Source organism: Leuciscus leuciscus, assembly GCF_965113295.1.
Source record: "Leuciscus leuciscus genome assembly, chromosome: 6".
In the NCBI taxonomy this organism is placed as follows: domain Eukaryota; kingdom Metazoa; phylum Chordata; class Actinopteri; order Cypriniformes; family Leuciscidae; genus Leuciscus; species Leuciscus leuciscus.
The window spans coordinates 29,184,647-29,210,687 of NC_138730.1; the positions used below are offsets into that span (position 1 = coordinate 29,184,647).

General features: G+C 38.1%; 1 protein-coding gene across 1 annotated transcript in view; it reads left to right on the forward strand.

The window, feature by feature from the left end:
* The first annotated feature begins 2,411 nt into the window (after positions 1-2,411).
* yes1 (YES proto-oncogene 1, Src family tyrosine kinase) overlaps positions 2,412-26,041 on the forward strand; it is a 30,508-nt gene continuing 6,878 nt past the window's right edge. The window contains exons 1-9 of the mRNA XM_082172321.1: positions 2,412-2,926; positions 13,432-13,719; positions 17,780-17,879; positions 19,239-19,337; positions 21,076-21,179; positions 21,282-21,431; positions 23,449-23,604; positions 24,861-25,040; positions 25,600-25,676. Coding sequence (XP_082028447.1) covers positions 13,440-13,719; positions 17,780-17,879; positions 19,239-19,337; positions 21,076-21,179; positions 21,282-21,431; positions 23,449-23,604; positions 24,861-25,040; positions 25,600-25,676 — 1,146 coding nt within the window. The 5' untranslated portion in view covers positions 2,412-2,926; positions 13,432-13,439. The remainder of the gene's footprint in view (positions 2,927-13,431; positions 13,720-17,779; positions 17,880-19,238; positions 19,338-21,075; positions 21,180-21,281; positions 21,432-23,448; positions 23,605-24,860; positions 25,041-25,599; positions 25,677-26,041) is intronic.

Below are 26,041 nucleotides of genomic sequence, written 5' to 3' on the forward strand. Positions count from 1 at the left end.
GCTTACAGGAATAAGCGAGGAAACACACAAACTACTGTAAATTAAGTAAATGAAAGATACTGGAACACGTGCTATTACTGACAGTGTGGGTGAGTCAAGAGAATACATTATTTACAGTAAAGCTATTAAGTTGCTTCCTCTGGGTATCCTGATGTAACAAATGATATTAGTCAAGTTGAGTGCAAGTATTGATGTCCTTAATTACAGAGGGAGGAAGTCGCTGTTTCGTCACATATTCGTCACCTGTGTCTCAGTACATTTTAGGCCGATATGATATTTCATTTTTAGTAATGTTTTATTTCAATTGTTAAAAGAAAGAAAATATTTTTTTATAAAAACATTATAAAGATTTAATTAATAATTAGCTTTTTATCAATTTACAAACCCCCTGCAGTTCCTTCACAAACCTTTTTATTTTATTTTAAGATCTAAAAGTAGGGGTGTAACAATATATTGTGTCACAATATATCGCAATTCAAAAATGCAACAATATGTATTGTGTATAGTTCACCCAAAATGGAAATTACTGTGTGTGATGAAAAAATTCAAGATTACGGTGTTTTAGCGTCAATACTACATTAAACTACTATATATAATGTTGAATATAGTGTATAATAATGCAATGGGGGAATATTTGTGGGTCCTGATAATGCCAAATGTCTTATGTTACCAGTAAAAAGTGGCTTTTACATTATTTGAAATACATCTAGTCAGTGAAAGAGTGCAAGCATATTCGACTAAAATAATTCTGTTCTCAGCTTCAGAATCATGAATATTTTTATTCTGGTGTCACCATTGTCCTGTGCATTGGGTTACCAGCACCAAGTCCAAGCCTATTAGTTTCCACACCCAATGTAATACCAAATTGAATCAACAGTTCATTTTTTGTTAACCTTTTACCATATGTCTTGGAGTATTGCATTAATATCGTATTGTGAGTTTATTATCGTGATATGTATCAAATCGTGACATGAGGATAATCGTTACACCTCTATTCGTTTTATGTATATATCTATATATATATATATATATATATATATATATATATATATATATATATATATATATATATATATATATATTGCCAGCCGACATTATGACCATTCATATGTGAAGTGAATATCATTGTTCATCTCTTAACAAGGCCACATATTAAAGTCTGAGTAGATTAAATGGTAAGCAAACAATCCGTTCTTGTAATCAACATGTTGGATGCAGGAGAAATGAGCAGGAACTTCGACAAGTGCCAAATTGTTATGGCAAGGCAACTGGGTCAGAGTATCTCTCAAAGAGCAAGGCTTGTGGGTTGCTCCCGTTCAGCAGGGGTAAGAATTTACCAACAGTGGTCCGAAGAGGGCCAAACCACAAAACAGCGACAGGGTGTTGGGCGCCCAAGGCTCATCGATGCACGAGGGCACTGAAGGCTAGTCAGTCTGAACAGAAGGTCTACTGTTGCACAAGTTACACAAAATTGTAATGATGTTATCGGAGGGATATGTCACAACACACAGTGCACCGCACGCGTATTGTGCTGTGTAGCTGCAGACCAATCAGAGTGCCTATGATGAACCCTGTCCCCTGTCGAAACTAAAGAGACTACAATGGTCAGGCGATGATGATATGATCATAAAATGATTCCCATTTTATGCTACATCACGTGTACTTGTGAACGTGTGCGCCGTTTACATGGGAAAGTGATGGCACCAGGATGCACTGTGGGATGACAACAAGCCGGTAGAGGGAGTGTGATGCTTCTGCTGGGAAACCCTGGGTCCGGCCTTTAATATGGACATGAATTTGATACGTTCCACCTACTTAAACATTGTTGCAGACCAGGTACACCCCTTCATGACAGTGGTGTTCCCTGGTGGAAGTGGCCTCTTTCAGCAGGATAATGCACCCTGTCACACTGCACACATTGTTTAGGAAAGAGTGCTACTGGGGTATAAAATCTTCTTTTACCGGTGCTCTTTGGATCATGGGGGATAGTTTTATTTATAGTTATAGTTTTAGGCACTCAAGGATAAAGAAGTAAATGATTAAAGAAATAAAGAAATAAATGGGAGCTGCGGTTGGATACAGATAATTGATGTGTTGAAAATTAGCTACTTTTCATGCTTTTCGAGGTAAATTTCATGGCTTCACAACAAAAATAAAAAATAATTTGTGCTTCAAATGCTTTAAAAAAATATTTTAAAAAATAATCGTGGAATGTGCCCAATAGTTATGGGATGTATGTAGGCTCACTATTAAACGTAAACGAATGCTAGAAATCTGCATTGATTTAAGCCCACATGCAGGGGGCGCCATAAGACTGATCTAAAACACAATACGCAAGAGCCGGCTAGTGTTATTACTTATGTTGGCATTATACAAAGGTGAACTACGGTAGTATAATGCCTCAAATATCACCGGCTCATGGTCTATCGTCGACTTGTCAACTGAGAAACTGATTTCTTTCCGTTCACCGTTCCCTGTGGCGGCCATATTGTGGGATGCATTGCATTGCTGCAAGTTAAACCAATTCAGAGCGGAGGGAGGGGGAACATCTGCGGGAGTCCATCCACTATTCCTAGAGCTGTCTTTTGTCATGTAGCATAGCCACACAATCTCTACCGGTTCCGGTTTAAAGGTTTTTGTTTGCCAGGACTGGTCACTGTTACTCTTTTCCTTTTACTGCAACACAAGAACAAAACCAAGTAACGTGACTGGATTAACAATATCTATCACGGATTTTCCCTCTATTGGGCACATCATTTATTTATCACGTCTCGTGAGGTGTTACATGGAAAAGGAATGGGACAGACTGTGATTTTCAAGTTGAACGCAACAATACCACTCTGAGTGCAACACCGAAACATTTACTGGGGACAAAGCGGTCGGAAGGCGTATGTAACCTCAAGAAAAGAGAACCAATTCGGCAAAGGTAAGAAATCAGATTCGGTTCCTCTGGTGAAAGTCTCGTCAAATGGCCTACTCTCCTGTCGCCTTTGATTTAGTGTGAAACGAGTGTGGTAGTGCTTGGAAACAACAGTGGGCGCTTAGTTCCGCGTTTTCTCCAAACCTGAACACAAATCTCTGCAGCAGACGCTTTCTTGTCCCGAAACTAGTTGTATTTCTCGAAAGAAGTTTCGAAACCGTCCGACTACCTCGTTCGCTTCGACACAGATCGAGAAACGTGAAACGTGGCTCCTTAAAGTTCCCACCTGAACTGTAGAAAACGCTGTACACTTCTCTTTCGCGATTAATCGGAGGTTCTTGGGAAAGCCAGTACTTTAAAACTGGTCTACACGCTCATTTCTATCAGTGTATGAGGACTTTGTGGACAAATGTCCACAATGCAGGCCTGTAGTTTACCGAGACGCCATAGGGAACATGGGGCGATACATTTGGACCAATGTGTGTGGTTTGAACGACTCGCTTTGATACATTGTAACTTTTCATTCTCCGCCAGTAAACTATGTAACCTTCCGCGATTGAGTTAATACAATTTCAGCGTTGAATGACGTTTGAGAGGAACTCGTGATCAGGTGTGAAATCTAAACAACAGACTTATTTTCCAGTCTGTTCTTCTGTAGTTACCATGCACTCCAATTTATTACTCTCAACACCCGGGCATTTGATATAATTTTCGGTTGTTTATGTTGAATAATTAATGAAAGAATGTCATAACAAAGCCTAGTCCATGCGTGCGCAAGCGCCAGAATAATCCTCCTCCAGTAATCCTTCTGTGAGCACAACCTCTGCCCCACTGGCTGATGCTGACTTGATTCTGAGTGAAGGGATTGGTGCCATCTTCACATCTTTAGCTCTCTGATGTGTTTCCTTTTGATCCTGTCTTCTGTACACATGTTACTACAACTGGCTCTTGCAGGTCATGGCCCCTTTGTGTGTTGAGTTGATATAATTCAGAGGTTAGGAACCACATATATATATATTTAGCCGACAACAATTATATTGGCTGATAAATCCAAACTTTTATCTAATTGTGAGAGCCTGATCACAAAAACAAAAGTCTCAGCATTAAAAGCGATGTCCCAAGCACTTTAACATAAATCAAACATATGCAGTACAGTTAGCCTAGTTTGAACCAGTTTAAGTTTTAAAATTAATGTTACACTCTATGGCCAACTTTCTTTATTAAAAAAAACCCTATTGCCTTACAAATAAATAAAATAATGGCTAAATAAAGCAAACAAGTCACTAGACAACATTATCTGCGTATAAAGAACCTTTTTTTTGTGCCATGGATAAATACATTGGAATAGCTTCACACGGACAATAATGAAATGATTATAATGAAGCTGTATTGTTGATGAAAAAATATGAGAAAAAGAAGTGCTAGTTATTAATAATGCATCAATGTGTTTGAAAAAGAAACATCTTAAATTAACACTACTGTTTCAAATTACATATTTGCTGTTTGAGTTGCGTGCCCTAAAGCAGTTTTCATCAGTTTTTAGCCTCATGACTGTGTGCATATAATAACAGTGATGTCTTTCTGAAGGCACTTATGTACTACTGTTCACTAATGTAGAGTGCAAATGTTATTATGAACAGGCAAAACGTATGAATACATTGATTAAATCTCTGTGCCTATACCAAAGATGTGCTTATGAATATTCATGATTGTGGGTGCTGAAGGTATAAAGGTGATGACTATGGTGATTTTGGGTCTATACACCCCTCATGTCCATCTTCTTCTGTCCTCCCTAACCCCTTGCTCCAGCCTTTGACAGGCACAGCAGGTGGCTTTTGTGGTATGAATGGACTCGGAAGGAAGTTTGTCCCCCTCATGCTTGGCTCTGATTGGCAGCAGCAGCAGCAGAATGCCATGGTGATTAGGCCATTCCGCAGTGCTGTGAGTGTGCCAGAGCAACTACAGTGTTGCACCTAATGTTCAGCAGCCAGCTCAGCCAAGCTCTATTTTACTAACACAGCGTTTTCGCTGAAATCCAGAACGTGCAAGTTTAGGATGAGGATTAGAGCTGAGATTCACAGATAGTTTGAGATTGGATCAAGAATGTCAGCAAAGCAAATAGTCAGCAAAGAAGTATAGAAAAATATTTCAGGTCCTTCACAATGGCAGTATAAAAATTTTCATCCAGGGCATCTGCAGAATTGTTATTTAATAGGTTAGAACTTGCAGACTGTGTGCCATCATAATAAAGAAAGTATTGATATAACTTTTAAATTCAAGACTGTGTTGTTTGTGCTTGTCATGGGCATGGAATACAGCGGAACTGTACAAGATCAGACTTGTATAGTTGGTTATGTAACATCAGTGCTGAGATGGCCTGCTTTGAAAAAGCTATGAGGTAAGAGATCGGATCCCATTCAGATGGGAAGATCAAGCCACCTGCCTGCTTGCCGCCAAAAATCAGAAAACTACTTCCCCCTTTCCTTGTTGGCTTGATTGTAATGATTAAGCTAATGTATTTGTTAAATGGATAGTTCATGCAAAAGTTAAAATTGGCATAATTAACCTGACTTTCATTCTTTTTTTGTCCATACAATGAAAGTCATTTGGGGTCCAATGTTGTTTTGGACCCCATAGACCTTATACAGAGCAGCGCCATGACAGGTAGGAAAGCGAGGCTGTGAGCGGTAGACTTACCGGGTTTTCAATGGGATCGGCTATAAAAAACTGTATAAACCTCCTAGATCACTTATAATTTTCCACAGCTCATGTTGTCTGGAGTTTTTTTTTTTTGTCTAATCAAATTAGATAATTTCGAAAGATAATTTTCATCAGCAGAACAACCCATTGAAGAGATGTGTGTCCCTCACAGCCTTGCTTTCATTCCCGTTAAAAATCAAAGATGGCAGTGCTGTGAATAAGGTCTATTGAAATTGATTGTATGAACAAAAACAGTTACAAGAAACTTTCTTTAAATTATCACATGCTACTGCTAACCCGGACATCGAGGTCACTTCCGTGATTTGGGAAAAGCACGTAAAAGTCCTGGCAGAAAGCGATGCATAAGGATGTAGTGTAACGACGGCCAGTTCCAGGAATGCACTAATATTTTGTTGGTAGTAGCAGTTTGCAACAATTATTTGTTAACACTAAGTTGTCAACACTTCGGAAAAAAATTATAATTCGTCGTTACACTACATCCTTATGCATCGCTTTCTGCCAGGACTTTTACGTGCTTTTCCCAAATCACGGAAGTGACCTCGATGTCCGGGTTAGCAGTAGCATGAGCCGTCAGGCAAGTGTTATTTAAAAAACTCCTGATGTACTTACAAACTTTCCAATGCCTGGTTTTATGAGTTCAGAACCTACTTGTCCTACTGTATAAGTCTGGTACCATTCTGGGCATTATAAGTGGGGTAATTTACAAGATACATCCTAGGATCCGTTAGCGCCTGCACTAAGCCATCCGGCTGATATCTCTAAATAAGCTCTAACTTTAATAATGTTCGACAAAGGGAAAAAAGGCTTCTGGGGGGTGTTTGGCTCGATGTCATGGTGCAAAGGACCCTAGGTTGATTTTACTCCGAACCATCCCTTTAAAAACAATTTAGTGATCAAGACCTGGGACACGTACCAGTTCAGGCACCGAAGTACGCATACATTCAAACAACAGGCATTAATCTCTGCAGAGCTGTTGATTTGTTGCCCTTAATCCATTTGATCTGACTAGTGCTTGGCATGAGGCCCTGTGTTTCATGTCATGTTGCATTCTGGTGCTCTTACTGTTTCATCAGGCCTGTGTGGAAATGTGCCTGACCATCACTAACCACTGCCATGATGATTGAGGAACCATGACTGTGTCAGCTTTCTAACGAAGTACATTTCGAGGCTCTTATCAGCACTGAGGGGATAATGAGACGTCTCATAATTAGAGAGTTCATATCACTGAGTATTTGATTAGAATGTGGGTCAAATGATTGGTGTGAAATATTATTTCCTCAGGGCAGAGTGGTCAAAACAACAGCATTTATTTTAAATGGAAATTTTTTTTTAATTATAAATGCCTGTACTGTCATTTTGGTAAAAAAATTAATATTTAATAATTATTAATAAAAAAAAAAACAGTCACACTGACCTCAAACTATTAAACGCTAGTGTACATTTGCCCCCACCCTTGACAGGCCCAGTTGGATCATATGGTGTATGACCGTACGCTTCAGGGACCTTGTGTAATCCAACCTCATTGAATTTGATTCAGTTTGATTCCGATTCCCGTTAGCCTGGAAGAGTTCATTATGTTCTGTTGTAGTTTATCGATCAGATCAACTAGTCACATATTTCAGCAGCTATTTATATTGCAGTAATCAGAGGGTCATTTGATATTCCTTTAATATATCTTGGCCACTTGTTCGGTTGTTCAGCTGTTCAGTTTGTAGACCTCTAGCGGCCAACCTGCTAACCAATTTGGGTTGATTTACACGGCCTAACAGATGTGTGACCTATAACAACTGGGCATGCCCTACTATGAGATTTATGACCCTTTGCCTGACCACTTTGACTCAGTTAAAAGGTCTTTGTAATGGATAACTATAAAGGATAAACCCTGAAGAACTGCTTCTTTTCACTGGCACAGATAACAAAGTATTATTACAAGATGTGATGTCATTGTGGTTCAAGAAGTTTCAGAAGTGAAGGGAGCCTTACTTGGGTCGTTGGAATGTTATATCTGTCTGTCTGGCTGGCTGTCTGTCTGTCTGTCTGTCTGTCTGTCTGTCTGTCTGTCTGTCTGTCTGTCTGTCTGTCTGTGAGTGCTTTGTATTGGGCAGATCTTAAAGAATCAGATTTGGATTTGAGAGTGAGGATTTGAGAATTGGAGAGCAGCTAAGTAGACATGCTTGACCATGTGCCTTTTTCATGTTTCTGATGTTTCTTACAGGAAATCTATTTTGCCTTATGCTGCCATCATTATTTTATGAATTATTTTGCGATGTCCTCATGCATCAGTGACCTTGTGTGTTTGGTGTGGTCCGGATCTATGTCAGCGCCATCGGGGCCACGCTGTCCTCTAGAAGATTAGACAGTGGAACTAGTGGGATTAAATACCTTCAGAACTCAGATCAGGGGATTTGAAATGAGGAGCCCCACACACCCTCGCGCTGGGGTCGAATCCGGGTCTTATGCACTGTCACTGTTAGCCCAAACAGAGCACTAAATGGCCCTTAAAGCTCATAATGAGCCTAAGCTTCCAATCTGCGCTAGTGTTGAGGATGAAGAGGAAATGACTAAAGGGTGATAAGAAGATAAGATGTTCTTTGACCTCCTAGCTTTCTCATAATACTAGACTAGTAGTTATTTCAAGCTCCAACCATGATTGCTGAGCAAGTTGTAGTGACTTGGTTTGGAATGTATGACCCAGCTTGCACCACTTACACCATGTTTGTGAAGATGTACATGTGTGCATATACAGTGCAGAGTTCATCTGAGCAAGGAAAATAGGGCCCATCCATCCGTTCTCATTGTTTGCCAATAATCCTCACATTTGCGAACTTCTTTCTGTCCATGCCTGCCCTCACTTTTCCAATCCCCTGTCTTTTTCACTCCTTAGCTTTCAATTTCCCCATTACACATGCTGCTTTTCAAATAAAGAGCTTTCTTAACAGACCCCAAACAAGTACTTGTGGTGATGTTCTGTCCTTTTTTATAATATGATGATCTCCAGAAGTACACAAAATGAGAGAGTTGAGCCATTGATTAGGCTTCGAGTACATCCTTGTGTCTCTGAGCTAGGTATGTATGTATGTATGAAGTACCAGTTCTTTAGAACCAAGTCAATACTATATTTTTAAAAAGTAATGATACTATGTTTCTACAGTATTGGTAGTCTATGGAAAGTCTTATGTAATTATAAGCTGGCAGGATGGTTTTGAAGTTGGTACGATTTAAAAAAATTTGGAAGAAGCCTCAAGCTCACCAAGGCTGCATTTATTTGATCAAGAAAACAGAAAAAAACAAGTGATCTCACACTTGCAATAATGGGAGTGATGTTTTATTAGCACCATGAGTCATGACTCATGCTCACTTGTAGATCAGGTGTAAATTATTTTTAAACTTGAAGATTCTAGCAGAAGTTAAATTGATTGAATCTCATCTGTCAGGGTGGGGGTGGGCGATATACCGGCAGACACGATTAACTGGTAGAAATTTGTCAACCGGTAGAGAGTTTGGACTCTAATGATTACACACTCATGTGACATTGCCGTGACGAAAGCTTATGATTTGCATGCATTTTCAAGCATTGCTTTTTAAAAAACAAGTGATTTTAAACGGTTGAAGCCCAAATAGCAGCGAAAGAGAACTCATTTCGTTATATACGTGCTGTCTGAGATGCGCTCGCACATGAAACTGCTGCTCATGAATACTGAACTGAGTTCAGGGCTTAAGCGAATATACACACACATACTCATACACATACTTATGTGTCAATATGCCCATCTTTGCGATTATCCTCTTAAATAGTCATTTATGTCTAAAGTGAATAAAAACAGTTGAGAAATAATGAGTAAGAGTGCATGTATATCAATATATTAGATCAGTGCATTCGGTCTTAAAGTGACGGTAGCTAATATACTTGCTGCTGTCTGTGTCATTAATGTTAATCAAACAACAACATACTGATTTAAGTGATTTCAGGAATCACTGCGTGCTTTCAAATCCAGTATCATTTTATTTCGCCTTTCTGGACCGCCGACCGTCCTAACGCTAACCAGTCAGACTTCAGGTACCACCCAAAATGCAGCAATAACTAATCAGGAAATCAGTGCAATCATAATTTTCATGATTGATCATCGCTGTTACATCCGAGTACTCATGCACATCCCTAATCAGGATATATATCATTATCGCCCACTCCTATATAAGGGGAATGTATACATTTTCTCTCCATTGAAAGGATGCTGCGGTCCCCCCAGGCCTAGCCTTTGAAATTGCATTATGGGTATTAGAAGCAGATGATGTAGTGCTGAGCTTTATATGACTCCATCAGAGGTCAGATCTTTCTTCAGTTGCTTCATGTTTGCCGCTTCGCAGAGCTGGGATTGATTAAAGCCCAATCTGGCATGTTTACAAGCACCCATCATTGGCTTATCCTGTCCTGAGGAGGTGACACCTTTCTAGCAGTTTCCTCGCAGGTCAAAAGCAGCAGATACAGTTAACGTGTCAGGACATGTTCAGCCCACTTCAAGCTAACCACTCATGCTCAACCACTCTTTATCACATCGTTTTGCTTGAATTTTTCCCTTATCAAAACTTGAAACAGTCCCCTCTATAGAGGGCCTCCCACATTTCCAATGGCCTTTTCTGCGAAAGTATTTTTCCCATAGGGTTTTTTAAAAAGTCTTAATTTGTGAGTTATAACTTATAAGCTATGAACCAAACCTGCCAGCTATGAGGTAAATAAGCATTACAAACTTTGATTTTAAGCAAAAAAAAGTATTTAAAAATCTGGAAAAAAAAGATAAAGGTACTAGTGAGTAATAACGAGAAGACTAAAAACATCTTTGACTGGATTTTTATTAAATCTATAAATAAAACAGGAAAGGTAACTGGTACAATCTGTAAAATACACATAGACGTAAAATGTAAAAACTTAAATATCTTGGAAAAAGTAGCCAATCAGTTGTTTAAAGTACCCATATTATGCTATTTTAAAGGCTCCTAATTTAGTTTCGGAGGTCTCCTACAACAATATGAATCAAAGGTCAAAAAAACTGTTTCATTTTCTCATAATATACATTGAACATCACCACGTTTTTCAATGATCCTCAAACGACTGGTCAGATGAATCAGTCTCTCTAAATCCCTCCTTTCCGCGAGCCTACTCTGGTCTGATTGGCCAGACGGTCCAGTCTGTTGTGATTTGGTCTACTAAGTACAGTACTTGGAAGCTAGACGACCATTACCATAACAGAACTTCAGCTCAGGAGGCTTCCTAAAACTCAGCGATTGTACACACTGTAAAGACAGTAACGATGACGTCGATTTTACCATATCAATCAGAGCGCGAGTTCGAAGATGAAACAAACATTGGAAGAACTAGTTATTCAACCCGAACCTCCATCGCAAGGACGACTTGAACATAATGTTTCTAAGCAACACATTACTCATTTTGAGGTACATTATGAGATGTTGCAACTGTAATTCCTCACCATCTGCATTAACAAGTGTCAACAAACCGATGTGTATATTTCTAGTTTATTGTGGTGCACATGCAGGAACTGTATCAATAACAGTGCATACATTAGCACAGCACTAACGTGAATGAATGATATAACATAAATGTTTGTAAAACAAATTGTGCTCAATCCTTTATCTTTACTTAAAGTAATAAGATCGACAGACAATCTGCATTAATAGACACAGTTTTAGGTAATAGTGGCCCACAACTGCTTAGCAGAACTTTTTCAGTAAGACCGTAATAATGTGAGTTAGCCGGAAACTTACATAATATAAAACACAAAACTATGTATTTTGAACACCCGGTAGAATATATACATTAATAATGATTCATACTTGCAGGTTGTGATTCTGGGGAGCAAGCTGGTCCAAATAAACTGGGTACTGACCCATCTTTCAAGAGCAAGCGTTTTGCGAATCCCGCATTGAACTCCAAGATTTGAGAAGCAGTCGTCAGTAAAATGACGTTTGAGGGCTGGTCAAGCTTGTCCGTGGGCGGACAATGTACAAAATAGGCAGGCATTATGCAGATGTATTTTCCAGTGATGTAGAAATGTCACACAGTGGGATTCGAATAGTTTTACACCAGGAATTCCACTGTTATTTAAAAATAAATGAGTTAAAACAATATGGGCAGATAGCTTCAAAAGCATATACTTTCAAAGATGTATCTCACTGTAGGTCTGTCTTTTAAGGTTTACAAGTTATTGTTCAAAATCAATTCCTCTATGGAGAAAATGATACTTCCGTAACATGACTGCTGCAGTCTATATCTTGTTGTCTGTCGTCTGTTTTTACCCAGCTATCTGTGTCCCATGTGTGGTGGCCCTGTTGTGTCTCGCAACCCTCCTCTCAAGGCCACCTGTTGCTTTAAGGCCACGCTCGCATTCCTCATTCCCCGGCACATGTGTGCCTGCTCTGTGCCTAGTGCATCCCAGACAAAGAGGCCTGGCAGAAACACAAGCAGGGACGGGACGTCTGGAGATTATACTGTCATCTCTCTCGAGCTCTGCCTCTGAGGGTAAAGCCCTCCAAACACATTGACCACACGGAGCAGTCAACACGACCTGACACATTTGTGTGGGTTGTTGGGGACATCAATCGGTGACCCAGCTCTGCTCAAAAGACGCTTGTGTGATTAACTCTGACATGTGCATTGCTGTGAAATGACGGCAAGTCTGTTGAAAGCAGTTTTGATTTGGCAAGTAACAGGAAGCAGATGCTCGTGCTGAGGTCTGATTTGGGGTTCCTTCATTGTGAAAACATTTTCCATGTTTGTCATCTTTTTATGCCCACTTTCATTCTGCATTTCATCTACTTTCATTTGTGTGTCATGTTAAGGAAACAACCTTAAAATTAGTTGTGGTGCTCCTGCTCATACTTTGAGTTATGGGTAAAACATAAAAGGATAGTTAAATTCTGACATAATTTACTCGTCTTTCCAAACCTGTATGAAACGATATTTTGAAGAATGTTCCAGGTCAAAAAAAAAAGATTCATTACAGCAGTCGGAGAAAGTTGTCCAATTTACAGTCACTGCCTCAACCGTTGAATTAGAAACACCATCACATCTAGTTTTTCAGCAATTTAATTCCAAGGTAATATAACAATGTATATGGTGTTATAAATGTATACATTTGTTTAAAAGTTTAGAAACAGTAAGATATGATTTTAAAATAATGTATACTTTTATTCAGCAAGGACGCATTAAATTGTTCCAAAGTGTCAGTAAAGACTTTTGAATTTGTAATGTTAAAAAATATATATTTCAAATAAATGCTATTTTTTTTAACTTTCTATTTATCACATAATCCTGCAAAAAAGTATAACGGTTTCCACAAAAATTGGTCATATTAACAAACATTTCTTAAGCAGCAGATCAGCATATTAGAATAATTTCTGAAGGATCATGTGTCACTGAAGACTGGAGTAATGATGCTGAAAGTTCAGCTTTGCCATCACAGGAATAAAAATATTAAAATAGAAAATGATCATTTTAAATTGTAATGGCAAGATGACTGTTTTTACGGTGCTCAATTATTTGTGATCAAATAATTGCAGCCTTGGTGAACATAAGAGACCATTTTCAAAAACATTAAAAAATCTTATCGAATACCGACCCCAAACCTTTGAATGCTAGTGTACTTGTGTGTGTGTATTTGTGTGTGTGCAGATTTCCAATGTGCCATAAATGGTTGCAATTGCTATGATAGGTCAAGATTGCATTCCTTTGGAAAAATGCCATGAGATCTGGTAAATATGAACTCCTCTTTCCACAGGCTTGACTATGGGCTGTGTCAAGAGTAAAGAGGACAAGGGTCCTACACAGAAGTACCGACCAGATCCCACCAATCCCACCCCTGGCTCACACATGGGTCTCTACGGACCAGACCCCACCCAGATGGGCCAGTCACCTGCCCTGAAGGGCCCCACCAACAACTACAACAGCCGCACAACTGGGCTTACCCCATTCGGTGGCTCCTCCTCTGTCATCACACCCTTCGGTGGAGCCTCCTCTTCCTTCTCCACGGTTGCTGTGAGCAGCCCCTTCCCTGGTGCCGTCACAGGTGAGTGGATGAGCGATAAGAGCTCTGCCTGAACCTCTGAAGTAGCTTTGTCTAAGGAAACAAGAATTCCTAAGAAACCATATCCGATGTCTGATACCATGGCCTCATGGATCACGGGTTTTGACATTTCTTCATTCCAGGGGCCTTATTTATAAAATGAGCAAACGATTGGTTTGATCTTAAATGTAACGGATTAAAGGATTTTATCCTACATCAAAATGAGGAACAAATCGGGAATTTATAAGGCAGAAACTGACATGAAATAGTCTTTGTGTATGGTAACTGAAGATCATTCGTACAATCTTTTTGGTGCTTATATACCAGTAATTCAGTTTATTTAATATTATGAAAATGTAAAGATAAATGAGCAATAACAGTCTGCATTAATATAATTATGTGCAGAAATGAGTAGTATTTGAACTGCTTTTAAATAATCACATCTTTGAAATTAATGAATATATATATTTGTTTATATAACCTGAATGAAAATGTTTATATTTTATTGCTCCCACTACTAAGGTGTGACTGATTTGAACAATTTCAACATTTATATATCCCTCACAGACTCATTTTTATTAATTTCTCACATTAAATATGGCATCTATAGCACCATAGCTCATTCAAAAGCTCAGGGTCATCATGAGGATAAAGGTTGTGTTTGGGGTTTTGTTTGTGTATGTAAGCACTTTTATGAAATCCGAGTTCATGGAAGCCAGATGTTATGTAAATGAGGACACTAAAACAATATATCCAGTGTGTTTCATTAAATTAGAATTACAAACTGCATTTGTAATAGGCCTGAATAAAAGCAGAGGGGAACTAATGTGATTTATTCCTCTTTGTTCAGTGATCATTTCTTTGTTATGCTTAAGGCAGTGCCCTAAAGAGATCTCTTAATACCAAGTTTTGCTCTCCCTGACGCTAAGAGGCTGGGTATAAATGTGATATGTGTCTACAGCAGAAAACTGAAAGAATTAGATCTTTGTGTGTTCTCTGTAAACGGCACAGTTTTTATTCAGTCGGGCTATAAATAGTGTAATTATCATGTCTTGTCACAGGGAAAGCGCTGTTCATGGATCTGCTTTTACAGGCAGCATTTGATCTGATAGTCTTTGCTTAACTGCTAAATCCACTGTGCTCTGATGGAAATCGTCTCCAGGGAAAATCTGGAGAGTTTTTAAGATCTTGTCAATGTCAGTGGGCGGGCAGAAGACAGTGTACCCAGCTCACCCACATAAAATATATTATTTCTGGCATCTTTGAAACTGTTCACATATTGCTGTTATAATCTAGGGATGTTAGATGGCAATACTAAAATAAATGCAACCAGTCTTTCTACAATACCGGTGGTACCAAGTATTCTGTGCCGAGTGCCTCAAACCTTGCAATCAACCAGGTTAACCAGCATGTGGATGTTCACTACTTGGTCAAGATGCCTCTCCTGCAGTATATTAATATAAACATAACATTTGTGTCAAAATGTCTGATCTTTTCATTAGTCTTTGGTGTTTACATCCAACCAAATTTTTTTTTATAACATTTTATTATAGCTCTCTAATCTTATCAAGTATATTGTTAATTATCAGTCAACAAGATTGACAAAATAAATGAAAAAGTGCTTGTACTGATTATTTCTTTGTTGTTTAGCTCATTACTGGCTGTTTACTCCAATAATTACTTGAAAAAAATTTATAATGTTTGCTTACCTGAGAAATTCTTGAAGATTACATGATGCTATGAGCTGAAAAAAAAAAATATATATATACACTCACCTAAAGGATTATTAGGAACACCTGTTCAATTTCTCATTAATGCAATTATTTAATCAACCAATCACATGGCAGTTGCTTCAATGCATTTAGGGGTGTGGTCCTGGTCAAGACAATCTCCTGAACTCCAAACTGAATGTCAGAATGGGAAAGAAAGGTGATTTAAGCAATTTTGAGCGTGGCATGGTTGTTGGTGCCAGACGGGCCGGTCTGAGTATTTCCCAATCTGCTCAGTTACTGGGATTTTCACGCACAACCATTTCTAGGGTTTACAAAGAATGGTGTGAAAAGGGAAAAACATCCAGTATGCGGCAGTCCTGTGGGCGAAAATGCCTTGTTGATGCTAGAGGTCAGAGGAGAATGGGCCGACTGATTCAAGCTGATAGAAGAGCAACTTTGACTGAAATAACCACTCGTTACAACCGAGGTATGCAGCAAAGTATTTGTGAAGCCACAACACGCACAACCTTGAGGCGGATGGGCTACAACAGCAGAAGACCCCACCGGGTACCACTCATCTCCACTACAAATAGGAAAAAGAGGCTACAATTTGCACGAGCTCACCAAAATTGGACAGTTGAAGACTGGAAAAATGTTGCCTGGTCTGATGAGTCTCGATTTCTGTTGAGACATTCAGATGGTAGAGTCAGAATTTGGCGTAAACAGAATGAGAACATGGATCCATCATGCCTTGTTACCACTGTGCAGGCTGGTGGTGGTGGTGTAATGGTGTGGGGGATGTTTTCTTGGCACACTTTAGGCCCCTTAGTGCCAATTGGGCATCGTTTAAATGCCACGGCCTACCTGAGCATTGTTTCTGACCATGTCCATCCCTTTATGACCACCATGTACCCATCCTCTGATGGCTACTTCCAGCAGGATAATGCACCATGTCACAAAGCTCGAATCATTTCAAATTGGTTTCTTGAACATGACAATGAGTTCACTGTACTAAAATGGCCCCCACAGTCACCAGATCTCAACCCAATAGAGCATCTTTGGGATGTGGTGGAACGGGAGCTTCGTGCCCTGGTTGTGCATCCCACAAATCTCCATCAACTGCAAGATGCTATCCTATCAATATGGGCCAATATTTCTAAAGAATTATTTCGGCACCTTGTTGAATCAATGCCACGTAGAATTAAGGCAGTTCTGAAGGCGAAAGGGGGTCAAACACAGTATTAGTATGGTGTTCCTAATAATCCTTTAGGTGAGTGTATATACATATATAAATCAGTATACTGATATATACTGATTCAAAGTGGGCAGAATGCTAGATCTAGCAAGCCATAATTGTTGTAAAAAAAGAAAAGAAAAAAAAAGTATCTTTCCTGTCAAATATTGCAAGCATCAATAACAACTTTAACTTGTCAGTGCTGGCAAATGACCATGGTATAAGTGGGATAATCCACAGCTAGCTGTGTATTAACTGATTTTTACAATTACAATGCACATTTGTTTGTATTAATGATGACAATATTATGTATATTTTATATTACACTTTTTAAATGATTAACATTTATATGTTATATTTGCAATTACAATACACATTAATTCATATATTATTATTTTTATAGTTTTTGCTGTGTATTGCAGTTGTATTAAAGAAATTACGCTGGTAGCGGTATCAACTACTGCAATTTTACTTTTGTGACAACCCTAATTACTCATCATCGACACTTTGTCTGTAGGTTCAAACCTGATCCAATTTATTAGCCAAACAGAAAAATCGACAGTACCCATGTACATGTCATACCCGTTAGGCTTCTTGACTTGGCAGGCGTGTGTGTGTGTGTGTGTGTGGCATAGCGGATGTAATCAGCTGGTCGTTGTCGGCCCTCTGTTCTTCACTAATGGATAATCTGTTCTCGAGGGCCTGTTTAGGTTTAATCCAACCCATTCCTTTTATCCTCCCTCACACTTAAAACCATCTTAGCTATGCCATATTTCTTCTTTGCGTCCAACTGGGCCATCCATAAACCATGCTTGTGAAAATCCCATTGTTTATGTAGCCAAGACAAAGAGCGAGCCGGCTAATGATAACTGTCTGTAGAGATGACCAAGCCAGGAACAAAAATCAATGAACACCTCATTTAACGTGTCTATAAATGCTTAACCAAACTCTATTATGTGGCTGAAATAGCATCTGATGCTGTAATTTCAAATGTAAAAAATGAAGTTACTTGGCAGCTAACTTAGCCATTAGCGTACTATTATTGTATTGTCTGAGCCTGTGATTTGCATCTTTACACAACCTTTAAACATTCAACCTACATTGATTTTTCTTGCAGGCGGCATAACTTTCTTTGTGGCCTTATATGATTATGAAGCCAGGACATCAGATGACCTCTCCTTCAAGAAAGGCGATAGATTTCAGATCATCAACAACACGTGAGTTCCTTTCCTCTGCTCATACGCTCACGTCCGATCCGGGGTCACATGGCTTGAACATGTCGTGCTGCATTAAAGATGAAGTAAATAAATAAGTGTGTGTGTCTGTGTATAGATATATAGATGGATACATACATACCGGTAATGCATACCAACTAGGGTTGCAAAGAGGCAGAACATTTCCAGAAAATTTCCATGGGAAGTTAAGTTGGGGAATTTTGGAAATATTCCAAGTTGGAAACTTAACGGAATTAATTGGAAATTTTGGGTAATTTATACGAACTGTGTCAGATACAAACATAAATGTAAACATTTTGTTTGGCCATAAGCAGACATGTATGCAATCTAATACGAATTTAAAAAATGACTTTTTTTTACTTTGATTTATTTGTGAATTGAACTTACATTGATTCTTTCATTGAACAACAAAAAAGCAAGCATGTTGAATAAAATAAACATATTCCCCCTGATTCAGGGGTGTGGCCTCAATAGCCCTGCAGTTGCTGTGTGCATGTGATTTGAGAAATGTGCAGGGTAGAAACTAAAAACTGAATTTGCATGCAATCTAGTTGTTTTTACTAAGATTATGCTGCAAGATGCTTTTTTTAACACTACATTTAATTTCTCTGTTATAGGCTAACCTGCAATTTTGCAAATTTCTAGTTTATTCCAATTAATTCCCAGTTTATTCCCATTAATTCCCATATATTTCCATTAATTCCCATGGAAAGTTTCCAGCTTTGAAAAACCCCAGAAATTTGCAACCACCAAATTAATATAGCTTATTTAGCTTTTTTAAAATTAATATAGCTTATATAGCTTATTAAATTATATAGCTATCTTTGTGACCAGTTCGAGTTTTAGCCCATTGGTGTGAGGACCTTTTGGCAGGTCTTCACTTCTGACACCCCTTTAAAGGGCTGTTTAAGGGTTAACATTTGGTTTTAGGGTTAAAGTTAGGGTTAGCCATTTAGTTGTGATGGTACAGGTAAGGGGCTTGGGATTGCATTATATCAATGAATGTCAAAGATAGTCATACAAACATGGATATGTGTCTGTGTATGTATTTATTTATTTATTTTCTTTTTTAATCCATCATTGTATTCCAAGTTCGTTGAGGGCGAAATCTCTCTGGCTTAATATATTTCCATAATGGGCCATCTGTTGAACCACTAGCCAGGCTTAGCATTCAATAAATGCTCACTGTTCAAATTTTTTCCTTCTGTAACGACCCTGACATTTTTAATCATACACTTCAAATTGCTTCACTTCCCTGCATTTTTACTGTTGATACTGTTCTGTTTGTGGTGAAGGACATGAGTATGATAACTCGGTTGTGTATTTTGCTTTGGCCCATAGAGAGGGAGACTGGTGGGAGGCTCGCTCCATCAACACGGGGCAGAAGGGCTACATTCCCAGTAATTACGTGGCCCCTGCAGACTCCATCCAAGCGGAAGAGTAAGTAACTCCTCTCCTCCTGTGCTTATCCAATCATCTCATCCCTTCATGCCGTAATTAAGAGAGCGTGATGGCCGGTCACACGTACGCCCAGAGCCCTGGTGCTGACAAACACACCAACAAACACATGACTGCAAGACAAAAGACTCTATTCATCTATTTCAGTGAATCAATTGTGATTCAGTAGCCATGTTTCCATTACCCTTCAAATTGCGCGAATTGAAAATACGCCCGATGCAAATACGTCAATTTTGCAAAAACTCCCATTTTTCGCAAAAAAGTTTTTACGCTCGCATGAGGTGGTTTTCCAGGCAATTCATAAAATTTATATTTTGCAAAACTGCAATGGAAATGGTTTTTGCGCATTTACAGGTCACCTGACGTAGATGATGCGGTATGTTTGGACAGAATATGAGAGAGTTCTTTATTAATTTCATATAAGACAAAAGAATTACAGGAATAATGGATTCTAAACCTCAAATAAATGCCACAATCAAGACCTCGAAGCAGATATGAGGGAGAAACACCCAGAAACACCTCATATGTGCCGCTCACAAGTATAATAAGGGTATATATATAATAATGCTTGGAAAACACACATCTCCTTCGATTAATAATAATGGCTAGTGCAGTGGCTGGGATATAGTACATAAACCTACCAACATCCGTTGCCATGGTTTTTGGAATGATTTTACTTATCGTGAGAGGAAAAAAAGGAAGTTTTAGTCGCATAACATCGGTTAATTGAAATGCCGTCATTTCGCAATAGTTTTTTGTCGACATTTAGAAAAAATCGCAAAGTTTTGCGCAAATCTGTAATGGAAACGCGCCTAGTGATTTGTTTGTAAAAGTCTTCACAGAGGTCTTTGTGGCTTTATTGTATATTCATTGGTTCATATAAATTCAAATCAGTGAACATAGCATTCTGCATTGTTCTATTAAAAAAGTAGTGATGTTGAAGTAGTAGACCTTAATGTTTTTTCACTGCTTTATAACAAATCGTCAAGATATAAATCAACAGTTATCAAGATGACTACTTTGAACTCCTTTCACTTTTGGGGTCAGTAATATATCTATATTTTTTTTAGAAATTAATTTTTATTCATCAAGGATGCATTAAATTGATCAACAGTGACAGTAATGACTCAAAAGATTTCTATTTCGAATAAATGCTGTTCTTTTGACGTTTATATTCATTAAAAAATCATGGTTTCCACCTAAATATTAACAGTACAACTATTTTCAACATTCAGTTTTGCCTTCACAAGAATAAATTACATTTTGAAATGTATTAATTAAAATAAAATAAAACTGTTACTTTAAACTGTAATAATATTTCATAATATATTTTTTTTTATGTATTTTTGCATTCAAATAAATGCAGTCTTGGTGAACATAAGAGACTTCTTTCAAAAACATTAAAACATCTTTCTGGTCCCAATTTCTTTTAGTCGTTGTACTTTTTTTTTTTTGTCTTTTTTTTTGGGTCATATTTTCCTAGTTACCTGGACACTGACAAATTCATTCAGGACAGATTCAGACCAATTTGATTAACTTAAGTCAGTTTTTCTTTTCAGAGAAAATCACATGCTTCATCAGACTTAAAAATAAAATAAAAAAAATTTTTTATACTAGTTTAGTTTTCATCAGACTGCCTTTTATATGTTCCAGAGCATTCCAAACTCCACATTAACATAGCTGGGCAAGTGATTTATTTTCATTTATTTCCATCTCACAGATGGTACTTTGGAAAAATGGGTCGTAAAGATGCTGAGCGACTGCTACTGGTTCCTGGAAACCAGCGGGGCACATTTTTGGTCCGAGAAAGTGAGACCACTAAAGGTAAGTGAATTGCTATCTATCTTAAGACATGTACAGCACTGGTACTCAAAACTGAACCAAATCAGAAATATTTTAATCTATTTCGTCCTCTCATTGTGGCAGGGGCTTACTCTCTCTCAATACGGGACTGGGATGAGATGAAAGGAGACAACGTGAAACACTACAAAATTCGAAAGCTTGACAGTGGAGGCTATTACATCACCACAAGAGCTCAGTTTGACACTCTACAGAAACTGGTGAAGCATTACACAGGTTAGCACATTCACTTGGGTCAAGTTTTGAGTCCTACTGAAGTTATATGATGTATAAAAAGCTCATCTTTTATGTTTTTGAAAGAAGCCTCTTATGCTCACCAAGGCTGCAATTATTTGTAAAAGCAGCAATTTAAAATGAAAAAAATAACTGATTTCTAATTTAATATATTTTAAAATGTAATGTATTCCTACAGCAAAGCTGTATTTTCATCATTATTACTCCTGTCTTTAGTGTCACATGATCCTTCAGAAATCATTCTGATATGCTGATTTTGGGCTCAAGAAAAATGTATTATTATTATTATCAATGATGAAAGTTGTGCTGCTTAATATTTTTGTGGAAAGCATGATACATTTTTTGGGGGATTCTTTGATTACTAGAAAGTTCAAAAGATCAGCATTTATTTGAAATATATACTGTCACTTCTTTTTTCAATTTAATGCATCCTCTTTGCTGAATAAAATAATACATTTCTTTAAAAGAAATCTTACTGACCCCAAACTTTTGAACCATAGTGTAGAAAAACCTAAAGAAACAATATTGTTTATTGTATCTTCTGATACAAATGGACCTTAAGGGTTTTGAGCAAAACTTGACATAACCAGCAACTTTGTGTGGAGTACAGAAGCCCAGAATTCCAGGCATGTGGAGATGGCAGGGTGTTGGTTTGAAGCTTAGGGGTCTCAGTGTGACTAGCGCTAACAGGTGCCTGACGTCTGCTGTGAGAAACGTGTCCCCGTTCACCCAGACTGTCAGTTAATCTTGGCTTAGTTTTCACAGGAGAACCTCTGAGAGGGCTTTTGACATTGACACTTCTTTGATCTTATGAGATGTACGTGAGGATCCTGCCACAGCTCTGTTGTTGTAGCTGACGTCAGTCCCCACAAAGCAAAACCATCAGATTCTCCTTATTGTGGTTTTGTCAAGCCATCAAACCAGTGTTATGTTTACCTCAGCGGTTAAGCTCTCAAAGCAGGATTACTTGATATGAACTACATAACAAAAAGTATGTGGTCACTCTTCTAATCTAAGGGTTTGGCTTTTCAGCTACACTCATTGCTAACAGGTCCATAAAACCAATCATACAGCCATACAATCTCCTTAAACAAACATTTACAGTAGAGCAGGGTGTACCTATTCTGTTCCAGCCTAACAATGCACCATGTATAAAGAAGGGGTCCATTTAGAAATGGTCTACTGTGTTTGGTCTGGAACAAGCCTCCACAAGCCCAGCGCTGTTTTTGTTGTTTTAAAGATGTACTTTTGATTGAACACATTTTGTTCAGTTAAATACTTCTTGCTTAATATTTCTGTGGAAACTGTGAATTTTTTTTTCAGGATTCTTTGATTGATAGAACGTTCAAAAGAACAGCATTTATTTGATATAAAAAGTATTTTGTGACATATGTCTTTACTGTCACTTTTGATCAATTTAATGCATCCTTGCTGAATAAAAGTATACAGTTGTTTTAGTATACTAAAACCCCCATAGCAAAGTTCCAAAATGTAGTAGAAAATCTTGCCAGAAGAAGGGATGCTGTTAGGAAGGACCAACTCGCCATTATTGTCTATGTTTAAACTCCCACTAAGAAGTGGATTTAATTGTTTTCTGTCAGGCATTTCATACAACCTGTCACAGACCTGAGGACCTGTGAAAGAAACAAATTTGCTGTTCAGATTCATCTTATCTGAAGAATGTCAAGGCTTAATGAAAGGCCATCAGTCCTTGTCTGACTCTCTCAGTGAGACCCGCTTTGTAGATTTTAATCATTTTGTTGAAAGACAGTGATTAATTGGCTTTATGGGTGGTTAAATGATGAATGTCTTTTGCCCTAACCTAGGTCATTTTGTAGTCTTATTCTTAATGGTCCCCTTTTGTTTGAAATTTGGATATGGAAGTCTGGATATGGGCATCACAGGTGTAATTTACTACAGGGAAAACTAGTCTCATCTGCATAGGGTTTATGACCGTTGTGTTCTCTCTGACATCACTCTTATGTTTGTGTGTGTGTAGAGCATGCAGATGGGTTGTGCTACCGACTGACCACAGTGTGTCCGACGGTGAAGCCCCAGACTCAGGGTCTAGCTAAAGACGCATGGGAAATCCCACGAGAGTCACTGCGTCTGGAGCTCAAGCTGGGTCAGGGCTGCTTCGGAGAGGTCTGGATGGGTAAGACAAATGCACATACAATGCAGAGAACTCAAACTCATTCCCCAAAGCACCTGGCACACTTCACCCCACTCTCCTCTACTGTGAATGTCATATACGTCTGTTGTTTTATAAATGCACCACAGCACTTAAGTGTTTATGTACTAGAGGGAGGAGGGAGGTGTGAAAGTGTATTATTAAGAACCTGTGTCTTTCGTCACGGCTCTTAAAGCTAGCTTCGCTGCAAGCTCCAACATGCCACATCATAGAAAACTATGTCAGAAATTCTGCTTATTTTCTGAGTATGTTTGTTTCAACATGCATAATAGGCTCCACATTACTGTTTTGTCGTGAGCTGGAAATCTGTCATTGCCGTTTAAGCAGTTTGCTCAATGGTCTGTCCTGGCAAATGTACATACTTCACCCATTTTGGAAGATTTCTTAAAGGGGTCATCGGATGCAAAATTCACTTTTAAATGGTGTTTGCATATAAATGTGTCTGCAGTGTGTGGACACAACCACATTACAATGAAAAAAATCCATTCACTCCTTTTTTTTCTTTCTTTTTTTTTTAATCCTCTAAAAGTCAACACTCTCAATAATCAAGCCGTTTGGATTTTCTGGGCAATATGATGTCATATTTGTATACTGTCTGTCAAGGCAGCATTTTGTGTCTTGTGTCGACGCCCCACGGAAGAGAGGGGTGGGGTGGGGTGAGCAGTTGCTCATTATCATTTAAAGAGACATGCACCTAAATGGTTTTTGAGGAGGTAAAAAGGCTGTTGTTTTACACAACCATTGAGGAATTTTAACCAAAGCATGTTACAAACTTTACATGAAGAAATACAAAGAAGTATGATACAGAGAATCATACTTGTTTGAAAATGGGCGTCCGATGACCCCTTTAAGGAATTCCATGGACTTCTGTATACATTTTTGCTTTTGGTATTAAAATATTTCAGTTTTCCCACATTTCTTACTACTAATGAGGTGTCATACTTTTCTCCTCTGATTTCTCAGATCTTTTCTGATTATTTCTTATTAAATAGACAAATAAATGTTTTGTATAAAAAAATAAAAAATAGGCTTTATTTGGGGTTTTTATATTATATTTATAATTATATGTAAAATCAAAGAATTAACACTTCAGTTCTACTTCTGGATTAATAACTGGATTACACGGTTGTTGTTCTACAAAAAAAAAATTTGCTTCAAAAAATGTTTTATTTGCTTTCTTTTGCTCTCTCATTTTGTTCATTCTTTTTTTCTTCTTCTAGGTACTTGGAATGGCACGACTAAAGTAGCTATAAAGACTCTGAAGCCAGGCACCATGTCTCCTGAAGCTTTCCTGCAGGAAGCCCAGATCATGAAGAAGCTTCGGCATGACAAGCTGGTGCCCCTGTATGCCGTTGTGTCCGAGGAACCAATTTACATCGTCACTGAATACATGGGCAAAGGTAGCTTGCATTCTTGTTCTTCACTTCCTGTTTATTTTTAAGCATCTTGACCTATATTCATTAATGAATAAAATTTTGTAACTAGTTTTATTGTTCTTATATTTTTTACGTTACAACCATATCTTATCTTACGTTACAACATCATTATTCAAATTATAAAACATTTTATATATATATATATGTATATGTGTGTATATGTATTTATGTATGTATATATTTATGTATATGTACATACATACATACATACATTTGTTAATATAAATTTTTTTCTAATTATGTTTCATTATATTATTTATATAATTAAAAAAGTAATATAAGACCCGTTTTATAATTTGTTGTTGAGATGGTTGCAATATTTAAAAAAATTTAAATCATAAATATTGATATATGTAATAAATATTCAATTTAAAATATATTCTGTATAATATGATTATATAAACATTTCATGTTATATAAATTATTTCATCTTCTATCAATTATAATATGGTTCATATCCTGTTTTAATTTTTTTCTAATTTTGACGGGGAAAAAAGCCTTACTCTTTGCCTCTCTCTTTCAGGGAGTTTGCTGGACTTCTTGAAGGAGGGTGAGGGCAAGTACCTCAAGCTGCCCCAGCTAGTAGATATGGCTGCCCAGGTGAGAGAGAAACCCAACCCCGATCCACTGTTAACCAGCCTCTTCCTCATTTAGTAGCACACAGCTGCCCAATCATTAGTAGAAGCATGTCTCAGTGAACCTCCCAGAGCGGCAGGGTTTCAGTTTCAGTCTCCATCTGGCTGTCATATTTATTTAATATCTGATATGACATCCTGCTGCCCGTGTGTCTCTCCCAGGCACTATGATCTTCATTTCCCGCCTAATGCCTGGAGCACTTAACCGCCGATCCTGTGGGGCCACTTCACTTTAATGTCCACTCAATTCAGCTCTGTTCGCTTAAAAAAGCTTGCTGTTTCTCTCTCACGTTCCTCTCTCCTACTGCGCTCGCTCACTCTCTCGCCTCC